This window comes from Chamaea fasciata, unplaced genomic scaffold (genome assembly GCF_029207755.1).
Source record: "Chamaea fasciata isolate MVZ Bird 193981 ecotype frontalis unplaced genomic scaffold, bChaFas1.0.hap1 SCAF_11, whole genome shotgun sequence".
NCBI classification, from domain to species: Eukaryota; Metazoa; Chordata; class Aves; order Passeriformes; family Sylviidae; genus Chamaea; species Chamaea fasciata.
Window position 1 is genome coordinate 14,372,912 of NW_027094096.1, and position 16,229 is coordinate 14,389,140.

The following is a 16,229-nucleotide window of genomic DNA, read 5'->3' on the forward strand; positions in this document are numbered from 1 at the left end:
GCTTTAAATTCTTTTTCATGTTCTGGAATTAATTTGTTATCCATATTTCCTTTTTCCATAGAGATATTAGGAAATTTAAAGATGCGAAGAAACAGTTTGAAAAAGTGAGTGAAGAAAAGGAGAATGCTCTGGTGAAAAATGCCCAAGTTCAAAGAAATAAGCAACACGAGGTAGAGGAAGCAACCAATATTTTGACTGCAACACGGAAGTGTTTTCGACACATAGCTCTGGATTATGTTCTTCAGGTAAGGACAGCAATAAAAGGGACTTTTCAAAACCGTTTGTTACATATGGTTAGAGACTTGTCCTTTACAATATTAGAAGTTCTTTTTGTAAGCTTCTTGGAAGCTGTGGAGATTTAGGGAAAAAGGAAGAATTTTATCTGTAAGTAATTTCTTTTTTAATAACATCTGAGGAAAATGAATTGAGGCATTCTTATTGCTTTAATGCTCTGGTATTCAGTGCCCTTGCTGCAGTGACACAGTTTAAGTATCAAGTTGAACAATAATTTTGAAAAAAACCCCAGTATTTTCCTGATACTTACCTGGATGTTTCATGACTTAGATATGCTGCAGTTTCTAATATATTTAAAGTAAAAACTGTAACCTAGCCTAGGAATTACAAATTACCTGAATAATCCTGATACAGGATGTTGGGTACTTCTGCTTTTTTAACTGTATGCTTTGGGTTGTATTCAGCTTGTCTAGATGCCTCGGTTTGGCATTGTGCTATAAGGGGAGTTAAGAACTTGAACTATCCTTTACCCTTTTAGTGAAGATCTCCCATAGGGTGCTGAGAGGTGTTCTTTGTCATGCTGCTTTGTATCCTGTAATACAGTAATAAATTTTCTTTTGATACTTTAAATTCATCTGCTTCATACTTAGTCACAACTACAGCAAAACAGGATTATTGCAGCTCAGATGGTATGAGAGGCTGGGGGCTCCCAAATGGGTCTGAGCTTCTCCTATGATCAAACACAGAACAGCTCTTTACAATTAAACTGATTTTATATTACACATTATCGTCTTGATTTGTGACAGCCCAGTCATTTATTTAAAGCTTAATTAACTTTTTATAAATTGCATTATGAGTTGTAAAATGAAGTGGAGCCTGTCAGCCCGGGCATGTTCACAGATGTGGTGGTCAGTGGTCAACTCTGAACTCCTGTGTTTTAAACACTAAGGTCATTTTGGTATTTAAGAAGTTATGTGAATTATGCCCCACAGGATTATTTGTACTAGCACTAAATGGTGGGGGAAGCTGGCAGTCACTGCTGTAGTATGCCAGTTCCTTGTGTGTGCATTGAACTGCAGGTTGTTTGTCTCCTGGAATTTGTATGTTCAAAGTATATATATGTTCAAAGTTCCTGGGATAAAGATGCATTTAGAGTAGTTGGGAACAGTTTCAGCATCTCTCGATGTGGACAAAAATCAATTCAGCTTTAAGAATTCTTTCTACTTTCATGATTCTTCTGGGAAAATGGCTTCACAGCTGTGGTTGCCTTGTAGCTAGATTGGCTTTAAACTGTAATTCAAAACCTTTTCTTTCCTTTTATTTTTATTTTTCTTTGCCTCACAGGCTGAGTGTTTATTCTATACAAAATGAATCTTAATTATTTTTGCTGCAGAAAGTTTTCCAAAATAATGACCACTTAAGTACAAAGTGGAATCTGGTTTTGATTATAGCTTCAGCAAGTTTATTTTTCTGAAATTCTAAACTGACTTTGAGGTGTTAAATTACAAAATCATGCCTGTTTCTGCTAAGTAGGTCTTTTAAAGTAAAATCTGTACTTCTGGATGGCAACCTTTAAAGATTAGGGAACAAAGAAGATAAGGGAACTAGGTGAATGTGAAAAATCGTTTATTTTTTCTATATAATGTGAAATTCCTCGAGTTGTAGGGCAATGCCATTAATCAGTGACTTCAGCTAGCTTAAAAACACAGGTATACATGGCAAGTTACTTATTAAAATTATTATATTCTTGCTTGCCTGAGACTACTTTTGGGATACTTAAATACTGGGAGTCTGAGGGGAAAAGTAACCCTGCCCCCATCCTTGGCTCTGCCCGGGCAGCAGTGCTGAGTGCAACTTTGCAAGGGGTTGGTGGGCTGGCTTAGCTCACACTGCTTGATACATCTTTAATTCAATCTCGTGAAATTGAGAATTTATTTTCCTTGCTTCAAAGGTGTGTTATATTACTTCTAGCTAGCACGTGGTGTCTTGTATTTTCCCTGCTGATATAAGAAAATTGTGACTATCCCCATGAAGCTCAAGCTTTGCAAGTATTCTCTGATTGCATTGCTTGGATATCATGACAGAACTAGAGTGTCTCTTCTTTTAAAAGTACTGTGGGAAGTCTGATATTGAGCTGTCTTCTTCCAATGTTTTAAGCTTGGATGTGATTATTTAGAGGGAAATTGCAAATAAAATAAGTTTAGAATAAAAGAAATTGTTTGTTTGTTCTTTTTTCCTAGATCAATGTTCTTCAATCTAAAAGGAGAGCAGAAATCTTAAAATCGGTAAGATATACTTTATCATCTGTATATCAAATATTTTAATCTATCTGAAATTAAAAATATGACCACAAAGCAGTATGTTAAAAATTTAGTCCTTTCATTGATCAGAATGTTATCAGTACATTTGGCAATTTGGTGACTGTTAGTTTGGCCTTCGCTGTAACTGGGCATACATGTTTAACTGTTTTTGACAATCCTTCTGGTTCAGATTTGAACACTTACGTTGGTTTTCACTACTTTTGATCCTTTGGTATGTGTTTACCATGGTTAAAATCAAACTTTGTTTGCCAAGAATTCTGCTGTTTAGGTCTGGTTAATTACTTTGTAAACAGTAAGTGCTGCTTAAAATCTATTCTAAGATGAATTCTCCTCTTTCTGAGAACAGGGCAAATTTTAATATGAATAATATGGTATCTGCTAAATTAATATAAAGCTATACCTGGATGCCAATTTTTTTCACATTGTATTTCCTTTTCTACTTCACGTTATCTCTGCTAGAAGTTTGTTGAGATAGAGAGTGACAAATTAAACAGTGCAATTCTTTCAAATGTCTGAAGTTGCTCTCCCATAATTTTCTTAATTCCTTAAAAAGCAGAAACTTTACTTGGGTTGGTTTATGACTGCCTGCTATTCTGCTTTGCACCTTCCCAACTTGTTTTCTGTTTTAAGGCTGGACAGTCTTCTCAGCTATGTTCATAAAGGGTTTGAATCATTAGTAAAATATTCTATAGCCCCTCTCTACCTTACATGTCCCAGTTAAACAGGAGAAAACAAAAATTTCAGGTGACATGAATTAAAAGTAGTTTTCTGCCATTAAGTAGATTTCTTTTGTTTTGCTCATGGGGTTAATGCTATCAACTGATTTCTGAGATTTTTGGCTTGGTTCTTTTCTTCCTTTACTTTGCACATTTATTTTACAACATTGGAAGCTCTATGAGGTATTGATATAAAAGTGTCAGGACATGAGAGGAGAAATTAGACCTGAAATTGTAGGTTATGTGAATTAAGTGACACATTTATGTGATATGTGATATAATTTTAAAAGAATAAATATTTACTTTGTTCCTTCTAGATGTTATCGTTTATGTATGCACATCTGGCTTTTTTCCATCAAGGCTATGATCTGTTTGGTGAACTTGAGCCCAACATGAAAGAGCTTGGTGCACAGGTAACAAATTATTTTAAAAATGCATAACTATGTGTTGAAATGGGAGAAATATTAATATATGCCTACATATCAGGTACTTCATAGATTATTCAATAAAAAGGGAATTGTCATATGATAAAGGCAAAATATAAAAAATATACTGTAATGAAAAGAATGAAAATAGTTACAAACTGAAAGTTGTGTGTTTACTAAAATAAATACTGCCTTTAGGATTTACTTATTTTAGCACAGCCGTGTACTGCTCTGTGAGCTACATTGTGATATTCAGGATACCGGATTATTTGGATTTCAAAATTTTTGTATATGACCCATGTTTATAAATATATCTAATAATAAAAAGTAGATTAGACTGGTTTTCCTTCTACTCATATACTTTATTTACTATATAAATTATGCAGTCTGCTTAATTAAATTTTGATGTGTGCAAATATAACTTTGATGTTAGCAACTTCAACCGTCAAACGGAAGTATGATTTCAATAAGTAGTGCAAAATTTAGTTCCTGCATGCCGTCCTTCTTGCCCATTTTTGTTGTTTATGTTTAAGAACAGACAATTGACACTTCTGGGTTTTCAGTGAGGGACTCATTAAAAGCTTTGATGGCTGCCAACTGCACACAGGAGACATTGAAAATGGTTATGCAAATAGATTGGAACATACAGTATTCAAATGTCTGTGGTGCAGGGAGAAGGCTCAGCAATGTCTTGACTTGTTTTTCAGTACAAGGGATAGGAGCACTCTCTATTTGCCTCTGAGTGAGGACTTGCAACAAGTGCTCTTGATACAAACCACTCTATCGCCACTGCCCAAGCAGATCCACAAAGCTGCCAACCAAATTTTTAAGTGTCTATCCAGGTAAAAAAGCAAATAAATGACAGCAAACTTTTACATTCATCTTGAGTAGATGTCATTGAATGTCTAAGAGATGAAATTGTTCTGAGCTTTGCAGTGGAGCAGACGGGGAGCTGTAGAAAATAACCCAATGGCTGAATAGTTATTTTTCTGCTAGACTAGGCCCCAGTTGGGTTACTGTGGGTCTTAATTACGTGTAGAGACAGTCAGGTCTTGGTGTAATAGGGGTACTTGAGCAGTTCAGGTGGATGTTACTCTTCCATAGTTGTGCCCTTTATTCTTCAATACCCTTCCATTCTGGGTTGTGAGTGTTGAGTTGTAGTGTCTGGTTGTATAATGAGTGTGTCCTGTACTGTGGAAGAGGGGATAGGGAAAGGAGACACAAGCTCTGGAGTTGGTAGTGGGTTATCCTATCAGCCAGGATTCAGTGTTTCCATTTCACTGATGTGATTCGAGCAAGAAAACACAAGGTTATTTTTGAATATCTGGTCATGCTTTTGCTTGATCTGGTAAGAAGCACTGTATAACATTCATTTTGGTGCTGGTATCATAGCAACTGAAGGAGTTAAATTTAGAAAATCCATAGCTAAGAATGTTTTAAATATCTTGCAGTTGGAGCAAGGATAGACTGAAGACCCTAAAGTTGTACAACTTGCGGAATTGTTCTTTTGTAGCAGACCTTGGCATTTAATAATGGGTATTTTTCATGACAGAAGCAGATTTGTAAATAACTGTTGAAAGTTTTAACAACTGATGGCTTTGCAGCTTGTACTGGTTGAAGCTTGTGCCTTTAACAAAGTATGTTGTGACATAACGGGGATTTGCTGGATTTTTGTGAAAATGCTGTTAGATTCCTTCTGTTGGTGAGTGAGTTTTCATTCCTAGGTGAATTTTGTGTATGATCTTGATTACAAGGGTTAACAGCATCTGAAGTAATAAAATTGATCTTAAATAGTATAGTCATAGTTTTGAATTATTCTTGCCTGTATTTTCAAAATAACTGTTTTACTGTGATGGTATAGGATTAAGCAATTTGCTTTCTGGATACTTCAGGTCAGGGTAGGATCCCTTGGGAATCAGATCGTTGTATGGGAATCTTTAATAGTGTGCAAGCATAATATGAGCTTTTGCATGGAAACTATTGGTTTTGGTTCTTTGCATATGAAATGTGGTATTAGCTTAAAAAGAAAACATTTGAATTTTCATTGAGATGACTATTCAAAAAGCTAAATATTTTAGTCTGACTTAATTCTCTTCAGAATGCCACTTAGAGCACTATGTTTATAAAAATACATTTACCAGTAAATGCAGTAGTTCGAAAAACCTAATTTTGTGAAAATTACCCAGTAATGCTCTAATGACTGGGATTTTGATAGTTTAGTTGTGATTTGCTACAGCTTTTGATAGTTGTATGCTGTTGGTCTTTTTTAAGACAATTGATGTGCTGCTCACCTGAGTGAAAAGGAAGAAACTCTGGTTTGAGCTTGCAAACAGGAATGGTGCAATGATGTTTTCATAATAAAAAAAGTAACTGATGGAATGAGCTGCTGTTAAGAATTTTGTATTGGCTGTGGTAAATGTACCCTCAAACACTTGTACTGAAGATAAGTTAGAGATGCTTGCCCTACCCTGAGTGACTGCCTTCTGTTTCATCTAATGGGGTAGAGAGAAGAATTTCTTGGGGGCCATGTGGAGTTTCCTGAATCTGAAGTTTTAGCAAGAAACTTGATACCTATAAAGTTTTGAACAGCACTTGACCCAGTTCTCATCTTTATCATGAAGGAAAGGGTTTCCCAAGGGTTCTTGATGCAAAACAGTCTTTGACCCCAGTCTCTGTTGTAGAGGCTCTTGTGTAATTTTTAAGTCGTTTAGCTGCTTAGATGTGGCATCTGGACAATTCAGCCTTCAATGTGTTCCTGTTCACAAATACATGCAGAGGTGTGCAAGTGCTGATACGGCTTTTTGAGCCAGAGGGGAAGACAGGGAGAGAAGAGTTAAAAAAAGTAACAGAGTATGGAATTGGATCCAGATGTTTCAGCTTTCTGATGTCTCCATAATTGTTGGAGACTGTCTAGCACAAGTGTGTAAGGGCCTGTTATTGTCCCTTTTTTCTCATTTATATCATGTCAAGCAGGGGAAGTAAAAGACTGGGGAAGTGGCCAGAGCTGCCAGGGCTTGACACTTGCGGTTCTGAGAGCGGGTGGAGGGGATCCTCTTTGTGTATGGATCAGAGGATCTGTCAGTCATCCGTGCCCTGTGCCAAGTGTGTGACCCAGCTGGGAGCTGGTGCTGCTGCTCCTGCTGTGGGCCTGGAGCAGAGCCGACCCTGTCCCACAGATGGAGAGCTGGGACTGAGCTCTGTGCTGTGCACCGCTCCTCACTGAGACACTGGGCAACGGCAGCCTTGTGTTATGGGCTGTGCAGAGGAGGGGCTCATCGGGCACATAAATACCACACCAACTGGTCTTTCAGGCAACATCTGCTTCTCTACTGCATTTCTTACTTAAACATGAAGGCCTGTATAAAACAAACAAACAACAAAACCCAAAGAATCAAAACTATAAAACAAAACCAACCAAAACAAGCAACCAACCACAGAAGAAAACCCCAATCAAGCCTTCTCTTACAGGCTATCTTAAATTTCCTCCTTTTTTTTTTTTCATTCTGTGATTGTAAAAGGAAATTTTTTGGGTAGTGTCTTTTTTATTATCACAGACTTTGTAAGGATACTAACTTAAATATTCTCTGTGACAATCTCTGTTGTTTTCAAAACCATTTTTTTTTTCCAAAATTAGTTTGGTTGTCTCTTCCTAAGATTTCTAGCAATCTTGCTCGAGGACTGCTGGCCAGCTGATCAAGACTATCGACACAAAATCCTGGTTGAGACTGTTCTCCCACTTAGTGGAGGGAAAAATCCATAGCATTTGTTCCTTCTAGTTTTTGCTGCTCCTACCAGTGCTGCTGCATAGGCCAGCAAGAGCAGCTAAAGCATGAGTCATCCTCTTGGGAGATTGAGCACCAATGCGGTACAGAGTCGCATATGCTTGGCACCATGCTGTTCTTTGAAACAGTTCTTCTAATGCTTACAAGAAATGTACACCTTTGTAGAGGTTAATTCAGGGTGGCAGAGCAGTGCTTTAAACGAGGCTTCAGTGGTTATTCAAGGTAAACAATTTGTGACAAAGAATTAATTGTACTATGCAAATAAAATAAAAGTCTCGCAGTGTCTAGATGTGTGTCCTTTTTTTTTTTTTTTGTCAGCATTGTGAAATCTACTGAGCCAAATTTCTTATGGTGACTTAAAGATCCAATTTTCTCTTTCTCGTTACAGCTGGATCAGTTGGCTGTAGATGCTGCAAAGGAGAAGAGAGATATGGAGCAAAAGCACTCCACTATTCAACAAAAGGTACTTGACGGAATGTAAAAGGCAGGCTGCACACACTTTTTTTTATCTGTAGCATCTCTCCTGAGAATCTCTGCATCACAACTACAAGGGATGGTATTTTTAGTGCAGAGAGACAGACTGACACGTCATTAAGTGCAGGGTTGGATTGCAGCTATTAATTTTGTGTTACTGAACAAAATATTATGCTTAGTTTTTACTGAAACATAAATAGAACAGTAGAATTTATTTGAATGCTGGGATTCTAGCATTTCAGTAGAACTCCTAATTCCTATTACCTCTTGAATTGAATAAGCTGTACAGGTTTCTGTGTTTCCATGCTGTGTGTTTGTAGAAGAGGTGTGTGTGCTGCTCATTTAGCCATAGGTTTCACTTTGGACTGTGCCAAATCCAAGTGCAGCACTTGGAGATCGTGTGGCAGCTGCTGTTGCATATGAGGAGCAAAAGTAAACTTTGGTAAAGAGTGTCTAATGTACTGGTTCAGCTGTGTACAGATATGAAATTGAGAACATTTAACTGGTGTTTTGGGAAAGACTTGTGCAATAATTCTTTTTACTTCTTGAGAAAAATTTAGGTAATTCATGTTGGGGGAATGACTTGTGTTGTTTGGATGTTTCAGAAGCTCTAGATCAGTATTGGTTTTGCAGGTATAATGCTAGAAGTTAAAAATATTTCCAAATGAACTCTCTGGTAATGAGCTAATACTACAGGCACTTTTGACAAGGATTAGATACCAGTTTAAAGGTAATACTACTCTTCTTACTCTCATTCAAATGCATTCTGTATCTGTTCAGGTGGCATAAATTAAAAAAATCACACCCATTTTAAACAAAATCTGATAACTAAATAAATTCAGAAATGAAAACATGCTGAGATTATAAGTTGGGTAGCCTTAGTAGGAGCCAATATTAATACTAATGGGAAAAGATAACATTTTTGGTTGCTGAAGACATTTTTATTGGTGCATCCTGTCATCCCTTTAGGAGCTGGTGGGAAGCATTAGGATTGCTGTGAAATTGAGCAGATGTGATGATGAGGGCAGAGCTGGCATGCTGTGCTTGGAGTCAGGAGATAACTACAGGCAAGGAAGGAGAAGAAAGGGGGTAAATGGGAAAGATGGAACTTGAGAGTTGCTGTTGAAGGTCAAATTTTAAGTTTTTTGTGCTTAAAGGCTCAGTTTCAGAAATGGACAGTAGTTGAGAGGTTCTTTGTTAAGAGAACAGTGGTGCTTGGTGAAGGATGTAAGCTATGAGAAATTATCTTTTAATTTGCCATAGAAATAATAACTAGTTACCATGAATTATAGTCACTGCTGTTGCCAAGTTGTTTACAGTCTTTGTTTTTTCTTCAAATGCTGCTTAAGGCTGCTTTACAGGTAAACTACTTCTACTAGTTTCAATTATTACTGGAACTTCTCAGCTTCATGAAACTTGATAAGCCATATCTGTGTGTAATATAAATGTTCTTGATTTCTAGTAGAAGTGACAAGTACAGTGATGTTACTTCTATTGTTGCTTACTTTAATTGACAATTTAATGCTGTCTCTAAAATATAATCAGGGCAGTCAGAATGTACTGTGTGTTGTCCTCTTAAGTTCTGTGTTTTGAGTTGTAAGTGTTGTCTCCTGTCCTTATCAGTGAAGCCACTGTCGCATTTTTGTGCTGATGATGTCTAGACTGTGCTTTATTGGAGATTCCTCCTATTGCTTGTCAAATCATTTTTCTAGTTTTTTATTCAGATCACATTGTCTGTTTTTGTCTCCTCCTACTTGCTTTCCCCAACCTCACACCAAGTTAGCTTCCAGCTCATCAGGATTTCAGAACTGCCTTAGACTTTGGATCTTGTTCTTTTTATCACTACTTGTCATCTGGTCACCCTGTCCCAGATGGCAACTTTATTCCCTGTTCTCATGTCTTGTCATGTTGCTCTCCACTATGTTCCCAAATCTTCCAATGCCAAATCCTTCCATGTTTTATAACAACTGAAACTTCTGAAGCTTATTGTGTTGAATATTCCATGAGGTATATATGCATTTAATATACTGAAGTTCTAATCTAATGCTTCAGAATGATGCCTTTCCTTCATTGTGTGGATAAAGAACAGTTCCTTTTCTGAAATGTATAGGTAAGTGCATACGTGCACACACCTACCCACCTACTACCTGTGTTTGCATATATGTGCATATGCATGCAGAATAATTGCACTAATTAAATAACCCATCTCACTTTTCTGTATAATCATTGTCCTACCTAATTAGGCTGCTGATGGAGAGGCTATTAAAAGTGTCATGGAAGGGCTTGGTCACCAATGCCAGTGTGATTTCTTTTTTAGCAGAGCTGATAATCTGATTTACTTTTTTTAATTGCTTATAAGTTTTGTGGTCTCTTTACTCAGCAGATGTGCAGGAAACTTTTTTTAATTTTAGTTTTTTCAGTGTAAGAAATTATTTTTTCTGTATTAAATTGGAGCAACACATGCTATGAATTAATCTAGAAATTTCATGATCATTCTGGGAAATTTTTGCAATATTTTTTATTAGGAAAGATTAATATTAAAAGAGTGGTGTCACAGTGTCAATACACTAGACATGACTCATTTTCTGAGTAGTTTGCAGCCCATTGCTATAGCAACATGTTTAATTAAGAAATACTTTAAAAATCAATTGCACCTTTAAACAGCTTCATGGATTTTTGGTATTGCGTCAGAGCTAATATTTTGTTCTAAAATGAGGGAGATGATACAGGAAAAGTATTTGCATTGAACTTCAAATAGTTTTTGTTGTATTCAAATCTCTTTTTCATTAAAGTAAAAATCTGCTTCCAAAGGACTGCTTGGGAAATAGTTGGAGTGAGAATGATTTGAAAATTTTTAACATCTTGAATAAACAAGGTGATAGGAAACCAGATGCTTCCACAATGACAAAGCAAGCATAAACCAGAGCTGCTGTTGAGAAGTTGTGCAGACTAATTCCTGTCTCTAAAGCCTGAGATGTGCTTGTATTTCAGGTGACTTGTTTGCTCAGTGACACTCTCACATTCTCTCCCTCTGTCTCTGACTGTAAACCTTGTTACTTGTGGTGTCTGTTGTTTTAAACCCTTCCTCGAGGGACTTTTCAGCTTAAGCATGACAAACATCTCTTGCCAGTGGAAAGGGAATGGAAGCAACTTTCTAAATGGGGGGTTTGCACAATTTGTGTCTCCTGTTTAGTATATGCTGGCATAATTTTTCAGGTTAGTGTTTTCTTTAATACTTATGCATTCACACTTACTGCCTTTTAAAAAAAACTTTAAAAATGCTGCTTCTTCAAAGTAAAATATCATTTGGGTTACACATTCAGTGTTAAAATATAGTTTCTAAGATTTACTGTTAAAATGGTTTGAATAGCTTTCATGGCCTGATAGCAATTTTGAAAGTAAATCAAAAGCTCTGCTACTGAAAAGTGTGGGGGGGTTTGTTTTGGGAACAAGAAAATCATACACAGAGAAACAGAAAACATGCTCTGAAATAAATTATGTGTGATGAATTGATACGGTCATGCAAAAATGCATTCACTGAAACACTGTCAAGAATATTAAGTGTTCTGTGACACACCAGATTAGTATTATTTCTGGAGATGAAAGTTGTTTTTCCATTGCCAGCTGGTTTGCTGTACCCCATGGACATTTAAAGAAAAAGGGGGAAAAAAAAAAAGGCATGAAAGCATGCTGTATGCTTCACTTATATAACCCACTTCTACATGTTTCTCTTCCAGTAGCAGCCAACCGTGACAAATCAGTGTCAGAATAGAAGCCATAGATGTTTATTCTTTCAAAACTGAATTAAATGTGTGATGTTGCACTTCAGTGAAAATTACATAATACTGGCTAAATTTTCTTAGTTCTGGTTAGGTGAAATCTACTTTAGTCCTAACTGACACCTAATTAGTTTAATTATGTTTAAAATGAAGTCTTTATCAGTTGTGTGCCTGCTGGCAAAATACACAATTCTGAATCACATACAGTGTCTGAGTTTATTAACATGTGATTCTCTTATGCAGGACACTGGAAAGATATGGGTGGATTTTTCTCCACCCCAGATTATTTTTCATGATTCACTAAACTTTTCCATGTCCAAGATAAAAATAAACTATAATGTGACTGGTTTTCTTCCATTCTTTAATTATAGAATAGCAGAGACTAAGATCAGAACAGCTAATTTGGTTTCTTTTTCTACATTTATCCATGGAATTGAAATGGAGCATTTCTTTTTTCTGATTGTTTGGTCTTGTTTTTCCTGACCACAACTTTATCAATGAAATTTTATGGATAAAGCACATGGAAGCCTTATTCCCTCCCCCCTCTGGCTGGTAGTCTGCCATGTACAGTTAAGGAGATATTTGACATTTGTCTCTATACTCTGGTGTTTTTTTCTGCTCTGTAAAAGTGGAATTCAATCAGGGAATTAATTAAAAATTATGCTGAATGCATTTCATGGGAAGGCTCATATAATTCTGACTGAGAGTATGCCATGATAAATGATCCAAAGGTTTCCTGTCATACTTGTATACACCTTCAAAGCATAGATCTGGACTCACTGGAAAAGACAGCTGCATTTTCTGCAGCAGTTCTCCAAACCCAGAGGAAAATGTGATTACATAGTAGTTTGGACAGAAAAGACTGAGGAAATGTATGTTGTCTTTAACTAGACAAGGAGTTGCAGGCATCACTGAGGCTGGAAGATGCAAATCTTTAGCAGATTTCATTATGTTTGGGAGCTGGTAAGTTAGAGTAATTTATCAGTTTTGGGGGAATGTACGGAATGTGACATCAGTGTGTCTAAGTTTGTGCATAGTGGTTTTCCCTTTTTATTTTGAGACCTTACGTAAAGCCTTTTATGTTCAGCATGTTCTAGAAAACAGGCAGAAAATCAAAGTTATTAAATGCTGAATAATAAATACAAAAATTAGATATTCTTTTGGTGAAGCTTTCATTTGTAACTAGTACGTTTATTCAGATTGGTGTATGGTAATGATATGATAGTTCCATTTTCTTTCAGAACTCTTGCATTGATCATCTTTCAATTCAATAATAAAAATCTAGATTTAACATTTCAACATTAGTTAATCTATACAGATTAGTAATAGCTGAAAACAGTGAGTAATTTTAAGGAATTTGTGCTGTTCTGACTGGGAAGCTTAAAGGGCCCATTTTAATATTTGTAACCATTTCACTATCATGTGTAATTAACCTTGGATTGGATCAAACCATCTGCATGTATAAGAGTAAACATCTTGTGCAGCACGAAAGTTGTGTGCATCCTGGGCTACTACCTGGGGCTAATGACCATGTTGATGTTGAAGCTATTTCTTTTAATATATATTTCTTGCCTCTTTTCCTTTATGTATAGACAAATTCCTAAGGAGCAAAGTACAGAGACTTTCAGATATACTTTACACAAAGCTGATGTTTGCAATTTACAAAAAGTAACTACTGAAGGTTCAGGAAAGTCATATTACAAAATGTTCTGTCTTTTCAGTATTTAACTTGTTTTATTTCTTTTGAAATTTAATTTTCAGTAATGTGTCTCTTACACCCTTGTTAAGGGAAAGAAGCCGTATGTTGCTAGTCTACTTTAAGGATATATATTTTAATAACAGTGAAATACAATTACAGCACCTATATTATTTTCATCTTTGGACAAAGTTGTAATAAATGATGTCATTCCATGTGTGCTTTTTCATGCACCCCTAATAGATGTTGGCCTCCCACTCACTGAATATCTGAACTCTACTTCCCTGGGAAGAGCCCATGCTGTTCTCAATGAGATGTGAAAGCAAATGATCACCACATGTATTATTACTTAGTCTAACCTACCTTTGCTAAAGATGTGAAGCAGTCAGCCTTTCTAAAGCTCAGAAAGCTGCTATCAATTGTTATTAGCTGCTTTTAGTTGTTATTAGGTGGATGGAAATGCATATTCCCCTGTCCTACTTGTAATTTTGTAATCTTATCCAAGATCATAAAGAAAAAATTACTGCTAAGCTCTTGTCATCAGTGCCAGCACCATGATTGCTTTACTCTAGAGTTAACTGATAGCATCATCTTTATTTGATTACTTGTCTCCTAAGTTCCTATGCAGCTCAGCTGTCAACATGACAGAGCTGAAGAAAATGCTTTAGCACAACTGGTTTTATACAGGTGTCTGCAGCAGGCTGCAACTGTTTTTCTGTTTTGACTCCTAACTTTCATGGCTTCTTTTCCTCTGCTTTTCTGTCCTCTTTCTTGGGAATATATGAGAGACCATTTGAGCAGGCAGTTGAAGCATCAGATACTCTGTCAGCCTTATTTGCCCTCTATTTGGCTGTAGACGTCTCCCATACCTGAACAAGAAATTCCCCTTGTTGTAGGTAAAGTAAAAATCTTCAGCATTCTCATTGCCTAAAATTGCTTGTTTAAAAAAAAAACCATCGAGGCTGAGAGTCATGGTTTGACTAATAAGTGTTGCAAGCAAAACCTTATTCCTAGATATTTACTCTTTGACAACAGTACTGCTCATATTTGAAGTTTCATTTCAACTGCAGTGTGTTTTTCTTGTTCCTTTGTACTAGGATTATTCCAGTGATGATACTAAACTAGAATACAATGTAGATGCAGCCAATGGCATTGTTATGGAAGGTTATTTATTCAAGCGAGCCAGCAATGCCTTCAAGACTTGGAACAGGTAATTATTCAGAATCTCTATTTGCTGCTTATAAAAATACTGCTTTTAAACTTGAATTCTCATCTGATTCATAATCTGTAACTCACTGACTCCATAGTTTTGACAGAACACTGGGGTGACTCTGTTAGTTAACTTAGAGATGACACTTCAAAGCCATTTTTCCATGTTTTCTGTCCTAGTTGTTTGCAAATCTTTCTCTTGTGAAAGCATATGCTAGGAAAGTATTAGAAGACAGAGTGAAATAGAAGTATAGACACTGGAAGCAGAGAAACACAGTCAAGGACTCAAGTTATTTTTCCTGAAAGATAAGCAGTGTAACTGTTGTCCTTTAAAATTCCTGTGCAGTGACTTTTGCATAGTAGTTTTGATGGCCCATTTTGATGGCCCTTTTGGGAATTCGAAATATATTGTTAGTCATATATCTTTAACAATGTATATTTTACTACTATTTAAATATTTTTCTTCCTGAACAGGATTTCTTTTGCATTTCCAAGGGTGTGTGGTTTTTTCAAGGAAATATATATGCTCAAGCATTTACACAGCAGTTGGATACAATTCTTGAATTTCAAATGTAATTTGTTGTGACATAGAGCTCTCTGTTGTCCATGTTCTGCTATTTTTTCAGTGATGCTTCTGTTAAACTATTTGCTGTGTTTCAAAGAACAGAATGTGCATTTGAGTGGGTGGTCCCTTCCAATCCTAATTATTCTATACTTCCTTGAGCATCTCAACATACCACCAGCTTGTAAGAAATTGGGATCGCTTCAATTAAATCCACAGGCTGATGCAAGGGCCACTGGTGTCAGTAAGACTGTATCTACTTATCAAGTTATGGGCAACTAGTACAAAGGATTTTGCTTTGGTCTGATTCTGGTCTGGTCTTTTGGCCTGATTATTCATCTATAATTGTGATGTACTTTCTGGGTTAGTTTCATGCAAGCAGAATTCAGAGTTCTCCAAGACAAATCTGTGAAACATCAAAGGATAGTGAAGGGAGAAAACCAGGAGATGTGCATCAAAAGCGCCTTCCTGGTGTGAAGGAAAATGTTAGTGTCAGCATACTGAGAAAAATCTGCAGTAATAGGGCAGGAGATTGTCCTTTCTTGGATTCCTAAGGGGCTGAAAGGGTCCCTTTTGCCATTGCTGGATTGACTCATGGTGAAACTCGGGCTCAAATAGCAGCAAGGCCTTGCTCTACAGGAAGAGAGCAGGACAGGAGTGTTTGCTTCCACGTGGCTTCATTCCTAGGAATACTGTACAAGTCTCTTACCTTAAAGTGATTAGAGAGTAGGATTCAATTAAAGCTAACCTCTAAATGTTGGTAATTTAAATGGACACAAAGTAAATAAGGAGAAGCTGTAATTAAATCAAGATACTTATGACATTCCTTCAGATTAAGTTACAGATTTGAACAAATATAATAAAAGCGTATCCAAGCAATGATTTAAGAGGGCAAAGATAAACAGCTCATTAATGATTCAGAGCTTCCTACTTTTATTATATAATTGATATTCACTTAGAGTTTTTCTTCTATTTATCACAGGAGCATTCAATAAAGCAAAACCTTTGACCTTTTTAGTATTAGATTCTTG

At 36.4% G+C, this 16,229-nt stretch overlaps 1 protein-coding gene across 4 annotated transcripts in view; it reads left to right on the top strand.

Annotated features, from left to right (window-relative positions):
- The window catches only part of ACAP2 (ArfGAP with coiled-coil, ankyrin repeat and PH domains 2), a 59,904-nt gene that overhangs the window by 23,805 nt on the left and 19,870 nt on the right, over positions 1 to 16,229 (top strand). For all 4 annotated transcript variants that reach the window (XM_066193315.1, XM_066193317.1, XM_066193316.1 and 1 more), the window contains exons 6-10: positions 62 to 245; positions 2,475 to 2,519; positions 3,589 to 3,684; positions 7,867 to 7,941; positions 14,525 to 14,637. In XM_066193315.1, the coding sequence (XP_066049412.1) occupies positions 62 to 245; positions 2,475 to 2,519; positions 3,589 to 3,684; positions 7,867 to 7,941; positions 14,525 to 14,637 (513 nt within the window). The remainder of the gene's footprint in view (positions 1 to 61; positions 246 to 2,474; positions 2,520 to 3,588; positions 3,685 to 7,866; positions 7,942 to 14,524; positions 14,638 to 16,229) is intronic.